Source organism: Babylonia areolata, chromosome 25, assembly GCF_041734735.1.
Source record: "Babylonia areolata isolate BAREFJ2019XMU chromosome 25, ASM4173473v1, whole genome shotgun sequence".
Taxonomy (NCBI): Eukaryota; Metazoa; Mollusca; class Gastropoda; order Neogastropoda; family Buccinidae; genus Babylonia; species Babylonia areolata.
The window spans coordinates 28,333,641-28,343,640 of NC_134900.1; the positions used below are offsets into that span (position 1 = coordinate 28,333,641).

At 41.8% G+C, this 10,000-nt stretch overlaps 1 protein-coding gene across 4 annotated transcripts in view; it reads left to right on the forward strand.

Annotated features, from left to right (window-relative positions):
- Positions 1-10,000, forward strand: part of LOC143299399 (GRAM domain-containing protein 4-like) — a 36,800-nt gene that overhangs the window by 15,554 nt on the left and 11,246 nt on the right. For all 4 annotated transcript variants that reach the window (XM_076612577.1, XM_076612578.1, XM_076612579.1 and 1 more), the window contains exons 11-16: positions 1,245-1,316; positions 2,225-2,268; positions 4,070-4,179; positions 6,716-6,870; positions 8,653-8,785; positions 9,560-9,650. In XM_076612577.1, the coding sequence (XP_076468692.1) occupies positions 1,245-1,316; positions 2,225-2,268; positions 4,070-4,179; positions 6,716-6,870; positions 8,653-8,785; positions 9,560-9,650 (605 nt within the window). The remainder of the gene's footprint in view (positions 1-1,244; positions 1,317-2,224; positions 2,269-4,069; positions 4,180-6,715; positions 6,871-8,652; positions 8,786-9,559; positions 9,651-10,000) is intronic.

The following is a 10,000-nucleotide window of genomic DNA, read 5'->3' on the forward strand; positions in this document are numbered from 1 at the left end:
CAAAAGAAAATGATCAAGAAATAAAGATAGTCCAGTTTGCTATTTGGGATCGTGTTGCTTTACAAAGCAGTTCAGATTTAGATCTTGAGGTAAAGAATAGATCATCTGTGAGATGTCAATGTGCTGTTGAAAAAAAATCATAGTGCGATCGTGATGTCAATCCATGATGCAGTGTCTTATTTCAACAGCTGGCATTTTATTTTAAACTGTCGACAGAGAATGTCTGGTCAGTCCTTAAACATTCAGTTATCCATGTCAAAACCGCTCACCAGTATGCAGCAAAGCAAATCTTAGACTGTTGAATTTAAACTCTCAGCTTTGGATTATCCTATTGATATCACAAGTTTAATGAGACACTTGTCAGGCGTGGAATAAATGCCCAGCCAGTTCCTCATTGTGAAACAAAGTAACGGACTGGACACAGATCAAGGGTATAGTACCCAATGAATGCCCATCCCTTACTTTCTTCAGGATGAACTTTGTGCAGAGAGAGGGTGGACGTTCACAAGGTAGTTTACAATAGTTGTTTTGTGATGGCTGAAAAGAAAGATGAGTTGACAACAACCTGTGGGAACGACAGAGCCATACTGTGCATTTTCATAATTTTCTTTATGATGACAATAGTACATTATTTATATGCCGCTTTCAAACCTTACAAAGCGCTTTACAGTAACACATAAAACACAAAACACATGCACACACATACACACAAAGATGCATGGAAAAAAAAAGATGTGGAACCATAGAATGTTGACATGGAACAGAGTGCTTTAATCATGTGGAGACTGAAAAGGAATGCTTTAGATTTTGTTTTTTTAACTCTCTCCATACGAACGGCGAAAGAGACGACGTTAACAGCGTTTCACCCCAGTTACCATCATCAAAATATTGCAAGCGGAAGGCTCTTATACTGAAGAGGTGAATGTTGACAAAGAATACCACAATTCTGACGACGGAAGCTAAAGGTTGGGTCATTCAGACACCCACTGGACATCCGAGGGGTCTGTGTAGAGGAGAAGAGAGGACTGGCCGTACTGAGTGAGTTAAAGGATGTGAGTGAGGGACTGTGACAAAGTGAAAAAGGCAGTGAATTCAAACTCGTACTGCTGAAGAAATGAAAGCTCTCCCGTCTTGTTCAGTTGAGGTGGGAAACTATCCAGTTTTTCATACCTGTGTGTGAAAGAGAAGACAGTTCCCATGCTGCAGTGGCAGTGGTGTCCATGGGAGGGTTTGTGTGCTTGCAGGAGGCTGAGGACAAGGACTTGGGGGTGTCTGACAAGTTCAACCTGGTGCTGCAAGTGGCTCGTAAAGTACAGGTGGGTACTGGGTGTTTTTTTTTGTTTTTTTCTCACTGTGCGTGTGTGTGTGTGTGTGTGTGTGTGTGTGTGTGTGTGTGTGTGTGCTGTATTATGGTGGTACAATGGGCGTAATTTGTTTTGGTTTGTATTTGTAAAGGTATATATGTGTTCACAACATGTCGATTCACTATCTGTGTGTGTGTGTGTGTGTGTGTGTGTGTGTGTGTCTGTCTGTGTGTGTGTGTGTGTGTGTGTTGATGGTGCATGGGCTGTCATTTGTATTTGGTTTAGATTAGTGTAATTTATCTTTATGAGATAATAAATTTGTCTTATCTTATCTGATCTTATCTTGTAAAGGTGTGGGTGTTTTTAGTGTTCTAGTTTCACTGTGTGTGCATGTTGGTTGTACATGTGCTTTTGTGTTTTGGTATGTATTTATGAAGGTATGTAGTTTTATGTGTTTATGTGTGATGAAGGTGGCGTTAAGCTATTTGTGCTCAAACATGAGAGTTAACTCACTCAGTACGGCCAGTCCTCTCTTCTCCTCTACACAGACCCCTCGGATGTCCAGTGGGTGTCTCAATGACCCAACCTTTAGCTTCCGTCGTCAGAATTGTGGTATTTTTTGTCAACATTCACCTCTTCAGTATAAGAGCCTTCCGCTTGCAATATTTTGATGGTGGTAATTGGGCTGAAACGCTGTTAACGTCGTCTCTTTCGCCGTTCGTATGGAGAGAGTTAACATCATTGCTGATGGATGTAGGTTTGTAAGGATGTGCAGAACATTAGTTGGCTAGTGCGTTTGTGTGTGTGTGTGTGAGTGTGTGAGAGAGAGAGAGAGAGAGGAGAAAGAGAACATTAATGGCAATGTTGTTAAAAAAATATAAAAAAGGCAAAAATCTGATGTGATGTTTTTTTTTTTCCAGAATACATTGGGGACAGCTGCAGATAGCTTGGAAAAGATAAAAAGGTACAGACATACACACACACATGCATACAGATACATACGTTATATGCTTGAACCAGCTGTTGCAGAACTAGTTACAATGGTGTCAGTGTCGTCGACCTGTGTGCCTGCTGCAAAGATGACAAATGATATACATGTGATTTCACTGAGTATTTTTTAAGGTTTGTTTTTTGTTTTTTTTCAATGGCAGTATACAGAAAAATGCAGGGTTGTTAATGAAACCTTTGACAAGTACCATTCAACAAAGAGCTAGTTAATTGCATTGAAATATTTTGTTACAAAAATTGATGAAAATTGAACATTCATACCTACAAAAAAAAAAAGTGATTAATATTGAACATGGATACCTGGATATCCACTGATAGCTTCCTTCAGTTGTGTAGCAGATTACTGTTTGGTTCAGTTTGGTGCTGGAAATGGTAATAATAATGATAATAATGGATACTTATATAGCACACTATCCAGAAATCTGCTCTGGGTGCTTTACAAAAACGCTTTTGTTAGCATAAAACATTATATCTATGTTACATACACACACCAAAATGTGACTACAGACACACACACACACACACACACACACACACACACACACACACACACAAATACACACACATGCACACACACACTGCATACATACATTTTAACATACATGTGTATCTAACAGCTACCCGAACACATACGCACACGTAGGCAGGCACAAACTTACATAAACACACGCACACACAATACACATTCATATACATGCATGTAGTTATGTACACATACATATGTATACACACATAGTAGAAAAGGTAGTAGAAAAAAATATGAGTGTGGTCACATGTGTTGGAACCCTGTTGATTTAGAGCTGACATTTACTTCAGTGGATGATGATGATAATAATAATGGATACTTGTTGAGCGCTTTCCTCCCTCAAAGGGAGCTCAGAGCTCTTAAACACAAGTACACACATACACAATAACGAATAAAAGGAAGGAAAAAAAGAAAGATTTAATGCACAAAAGCATAAAACAGCTTCAAAGACTACGCCTATTGCATTACTTAATGACAAACACACACACACACACACACACACACACACACACACACACACACACACACACAGAGTCTGCATGGCTTATAACTGAATGTCATTGGAAAGATATTTTCAAAAAGATGCGTTTTCAGGACCAGTTTTAAAAGATTGAAATGAGGGAGAGTGGCAAATATCGTCAGGTAAACTGTTCCAGACAGATACATTATTATTAGTAGTAGTAGCATTGTTACTTTGATTTTGTTGTTGTTATTGTTGTTATTATTGTTATCATTTCGTTTCCTACATCAGCACAATATGATTGGCTAAACAAGCTAAGTAAGTTTGTGACCTGATACAAGTCTTCGTCAGATACAAAATATGAGTGTCAAAGTATCGATAGACAGACAGAAATATGAAAAAAAACTTAGTCGTATGAAGAGCACAGGATCAGGAGTCAAGATAGCTGCCGGAAAAAGAGGAAGCTAGTCAGGGATATAGAGGGGAGGTAACCTACTTCCGGGAGGTTATCGGCCGTAGCTACTTTCGTTTTCTTCGCAAAGGCAGATAGTAGTTTGCACAGGACAGGAATCGGACTCCCTGCCGGAGTCTGCACTAGTGGGTCATGGTAAGTATGTTAGATAAACGTCATTTTAGGAGAAAAAAAAAATCTTTTTCATGCTGTTGATGAACCATACACAATAATCAGAAACTTGTATGAAAAGAAAAAACAAAAGACAAGAACATAACACACACACATAGCTGACAGAGGCATGGTGTGTGTGTGTGCAGCTTTTTGATGTGGCGCCACCCAGTGTCCACCAAGCCTGTGTTCTTCACCTTGCTGGTCACCATGCTGGCCTCCTGTTTCCTGCAGGCCTCCTACCTCTTCTTTGTGGCCGGTCAGTTGTTGTTGATGTTGTTGTGTGTGTGTGTGTGTGTGTCATTACTGGTAATTTGTGTGTGCTTGTGTGTGTGTGTGTGTGTCTGTGTTTGTGTGTGTGTGTGTTTGTGTGTGTGTGTGCGTGTGTGTGTCTGTGGCATTACTGGTAATGTGTGTGTGCGTGTGTGTGTGTGTGCTTGTGTGTGCTTGTGTTGGTGTGTATGTGTGAGTGTGTGTGTGCTTGTGTGTGTGTGTGTGTGTGCTTGTGTGTGCTTGTGTTTGTGTGTATGTGTGAGTGTGTATGTGCAAGTGTGTGTATGTGTGTGACATTACTCTGTGTGTGTGTGTGTGTGTGTGTGTGTGTGTGTGTGCTTGTGTGCCTGTGCTACTAGGATCAAACCCAGAACACATTGGAAGTCCAACTTTCTATCCACTTTGCTATTGTATTCATTGAAGAGTTATGGGTTGGCATAGTGTTTGCTGAGTGATAGTGGTTATTAGTTTCAGAGATGAAGAAATGGTTTGAAAAGAACACTTACATGTATGGTTGTTCAATGCAGACGAGTGCAAAAGCATTGAAACATCACCCGATGACATTCACACTTGCAAAAACATAATCGCATAGGCATGATGGGTCATTCACATTTGCATACACACACTCACACAGGCATGATTTGTGATAGAGATGTATGCATAGTTTTTCAGAGATATAAGTGAGAATCTGTCCTTTCGTGTTTGGTGATGCAGGTTTATACACAGGGCTAAAGCTGTCCTTTTGTGTTTGGTGATGCAGGTTTATACATAGGGCTAAAGCTGCCCTTTTGTGTTTGGTGATGCAGGTTTATACATAGGGCTAAAGCTGTCCTTTTGTGTTTGGTGATGTAGGTTTATACATAGGGATAAAACTGTCCTTTGGTTTTTGGTGCTATAGGTTTATACTTAGAGATAAAACTGTCCATTGGTTTTTGGTGAAGCAGGTTTATACGTGGAGGTAAAGATGTCTTTTGTGATGCAGGTTTATACATAGGGCTAAAGCTGTCCTTTTGTGTTTGGTGATGCAGGTTTATACATATAGCTAAAGTTGTCCTTTTGTGTTTGGTGATGCAAGTTTATACATAGGGCTAAAGCTGTCCTTTTGTGTTTAGTGATGCAAGTTTATACATAGGGCTAAAGCTGTCCTTTTGTGTTTGGTGATGCAGGTTTATACATAGGACTAAAGCTGTCCTTTTGTGTTTGGTGATGCTGGTTTATACACAGGGCTAAATATGTCCTCTTGTTTTGGTGATGCAGGTTTATACACAGGGGTAAAACTGTCCTTTGGTTTTTGGTGCTATAGGTTTATACTTAGAGATAAAACTGTCCATTGGTTTTTGGTGAAGCAGGTTTATACGTGGAGGTAAAGATGTCTTTTGTTTTGTGATGCAGGTTTATACATTGGGGTAAAACTGTCCTTTTGTGTTTGGTGATGCAGGTTTATACACAGGGGTAAAACTGCCCTTTGGTTTTTGATGATGCAGGTTTATACATAGGGGTAAAACTGTCCTTTAGTTTTTGGTGTTACAGGTTTATACTTAGGGATAAAACTGTCCATTGGTTTTTTGGTGAAGCAGGTTTATACATGGAGGTAAAGATGTCTTTTGTTTTGTGATGCAGGTTTATACATAGGGGTAAAGCTCTCCTTTTGTTTTAGTGATGCAAGTTTATACATGGGGGTAAAGCTGTCCTTTTATTTTTGAGATGCAGGATTATATGTAGGGGTAAAGTTATCCTCTTCTTTTTGGTGATGCAGGTTTATGCACAGGGGTAAAGCTGTCTTCTTGTTTTTGGTGATGGGGGTTTATACATAGGGGTAAAGCTGTCCTTTTTGGTTTTGGTGATGTACGTTTATACACAGGAGTGAAGCTGTTCTTTGTTTGGGTGATGCAGGTTTATACATAGGTGTAAAACTGGTTTTCGATGATGCAGGTGATGCAGGTTTATACATAGGGGTAACTTGTCCTTTCTTTTGGTGAATCAGGTTTATACATAGGGGTAAAGGTGTCCTTTGTTTTGGTGATGCAGGTGAATACATAGGGGTAAAGCTTTTTTTTTTTTTTTTTTTTTTTTAAACTGCTTGTCTTGGTGTGATCTGGTTTTAAATTCATGCTTTTATTGTGGAGAAGCCATTTGCCATGTGTGTGTGGTGGTGAGCTAGCGAGTATCTGTGCATTCACATGTATGTATGTGTATGTGCCTGAGTGCGTTTTCTGGAGGGCATCATGGGTGGGTGGGTGGTTTCCAATGTTCAGTTGCGTGAGTGTATTCTGGCAAGTGCTTCTGTGTGTGGGGGTGGATTTGGGGGACAGAGAGGGGAGTGGGTGGGGGTTGGGGGGCGGGCGCAGGGGGGGGGGGTGGGGGGGGGGGGGTTACTGCTATGGGAGGCAGGAAGTCGGGGAACAAAATGTAAAATGCTTTGAGCAGAAACACGCTATAGAGATGTCCGTAATTATTATTATTATTATTATTATTATTATTATTATTATCATCAGAGCTGTCCTTTGTTTTTGGTGATGCAGGATTATACATCGGGGTGAAGCTGTTTCTGCTGGACTACCTGTTCATGAGGTTTCCACGCTTCAGGATGAAGTACGACTCGTCCTTCAAAATGTGGCAGCAGCTCCCCACAGACGCCGAATACGAGAAGCGCTCCATGAAGTCTGAAATCGACAGGGTAACGTCCTTTTTCTGTATGCTGCGTTTTTTCACATCCACATTCACTCACGCATGAACCTGCTAATTAGAGTGAGTGAATCAATCGACTAGTAATGTAATCAAACCAGCAGCCTGACCAGCAAGCTGTCCGTAAGCAACCAACAAGCCTTCTGACTTGGTAATCAGCCAAGCGAACAAGCCAGACATCAAAACTATTTAACGGTTGATATTCTTTTCAGCAACCGGCATTTGTTTCGCTCTTGTGGTGTTTGCACGTTCTGTCATGCTTAATTGAAGAAAAGTGTGGTGGTTTTTTGTGTTTTTTTTATTGCCCCCTAAAAATGGTGAGATGCAGGAGGGCTAATTAAGATGAGCTTGTTTGGTTTCTGGTTCAAAGTCTGTCTTTAGGCTTTTCCCTGTGAGTGTTGCTGAACTTGCTTTTTGTCAGTGTATGATCTTGTTTGGTTTCTCGTTTAAAGACCGTCTTGAGAATTTTCCCTGCAAACATTGAGAACTTGTCAGTATGGATTGTGTACTTGCGTACATATATCAGAAGAAAAATTCAAAGCCTGACTAAGCGCGTTGGGTTACGCTGCTGGTCAGGCATCTGCTTGGCAGATGTGGTGTAGCGTATATGGATTTGTCCGAATGCAGTGACGCCTCCTTGAGCTACTGAAACTGAAACTATCAGAATGGAGAGAGAATGGGGGAAGTGTTAGCATACATCAGAATGGAGAGAGACTGGGGGAAGTGTCAGCGTTTACAGAATGGAGAGAGATTGGGGGATGTTATGAATGCTGTGTGTGAGGGCAGTACATCAGAATGGAGAGAGATTGGGGGATGTTATGAATGCTGTGTGTGAGGGCAGTACATCAGAATGGAGAGAGAATGGGGGATGTTATGAATGCTGTGTGTGTGAGGGCAGTACATCAGAATGGAGAGAGAATGGGGGATGTTATGAATGCTGTGTGTGAGGGCAGTACATCAGAATGGAGAGAGAATGGGGGATGTTATGAATGCTGTGTGTGAGGGCAGTACATCAGAATGGAGAGAGATTGGGGGACATGAATGCTGTGTGTGAGGGCAGTGCATCAGAATGGAGAGAGAATGGGGGATGTTATGAATGCTGTGTGTGTGAGGGCAGTACATCAGAATGGAGAGAGAATGGGGTACGTTATGAATGCTGTGTGTGAGGGCAGTACATCAGAATGGAGAGAGAATGGGGGACGTTATGAATGCTGTGTGTGAGGGCAGTATATCAGAATGGAGAGAGAATGGGGGATGTTATGAATGCTGTGTGTGTGGGCAGTACATCAGAATGGAGAGAGAATGGGGGACATGAATGCTGTTTGTGAGGGCAGTACATCAGAATGGAGAGAGAATGGGGGATGTTATGAATGCTGTGTGTGAGGGCAGTACATCAGAATGGAGAGAGAATGGGGGACGTTATGAATGCTGTGTGTGTGGGCAGTACATCAGAATGGAGAGAGAATGGGGTACGTTATGAATGCTGTGTGTGTGGGCAGTACATCAGAATGGAGAGAGAATGGGGGACGTTATGAATGCTGTGTGTGTGGGCAGTACATCAGAATGGAGAGAGAATGGGGGACGTTATGAATGCTGTGTGTGAGGGCAGTACATCAGAATGGAGAGAGAATGGGGGACGTTATGAATGCTGTGTGTGTGGGCAGTACATCAGAATGGAGAGAGAATGGGGGACGTTATGAATGCTGTGTGTGTGGGCAGTACATCAGAATGGAGAGGGAATGGGGGATGTTATGAATGCTGTGTGTGTGGGCAGTACATCTTGCCCAAAAGTCGGCCGGAGGAGGCTCAGGACACACCAGACTGTGCAGACGCTGAGACACTGTCGGTGGACGACAAGCAGTTCTGTGAACTGTTCTCCTTTCCCCTGTCGGAAAGCCCTCTGCCAGGTGAGTGTGTTGAGAGCCTGATGCTGCTGGCTTTGGTCTGCTGTCACACCTGATGTCTATGTTCTGACCTGTTTTGCTCCAAGCACCCTGGTTGTCTTCTCCGTGTGTGTTTGCAGATCATTTCAGCTCAGCACATCTACTTATGTAATGCAGGAAATAATTGTTATTTTAAGTGAAAAATGTGTCATAATATGTGTAGCACTTTGCACCATAAAACAGTGGCCTTGCTGAAACAATCCTCTGAGGAACTGTTAGTGGGAGAGACAGACAGAGGGGAAGACAAATGAAATATAGACTGACAGCAATACAGAATAAATGGGGAAAATGATTTGCAGAGATCCAAGCTTTGACACACAACTGACAGACCCAGGGAAGTCTGTTTAACAGTTCTTTAGGATGCCCAGTTACCTCTTTACAGAGTTAAGGAGAAGAAGACAATAGAACATGCCATATAAACACAGATATCTCATAAACTGATTTTGGCCTTCATGGTTATAGAGAAATAACAAATAATTGGCTTCAGACAGAGAAATAACAGAGGACTGACTTAAGACAGAGAAATAACAACTGTCATGCGATAGAATCTTGTTACAGATTTGGGATCGGTGTTCTAATTTTGAACGTGCGCACTCTCACCACCCTTTTTATTTGCCCTTCACCCATTCCCTGATATCCCCACAGACAGCACACACACACACACACACACTCACAAGTGCATTGTGTAACTCCTTGAAATTATAATACTGTGATGTCCTTTTTCATGTCGTAAATAAGGGTGGCATGGTGGGCGTCGCTGTACCTTGATCAACAGAGAGAAGTCACTGACAGCAGCCTTCAAAAATGGTCGTCTGTATTTGACGCACAGGTGAGTTTGCCTTGTGTTGTGTGAATGTGTGTGTGTGTGTGTGTGTGTGTGTGTGTACATGTGTGTGTGTGTGTCAAAAACGATCCTGTTGCAGAAATTTGGCACTGTTGATCCCTAAATGATCAGGATATTATTCATGTGAGTGTTTGGTTGACGTGATAGCTGAGTCGTTTGAATGTGGGTAATGCCTGGTGGATTGACTGAGGGGGATTTTTCTGACCCACAAATCGTTAAATGTACAGACCTGATAGTGTCTCTGAAAATGGGGTACAGCTGACTAAACAGTAGAATAAATGTGATTGCGCACATGAAAGTCCACTGAGTGGGTGGGATAGCTGATTGGTCAGAGT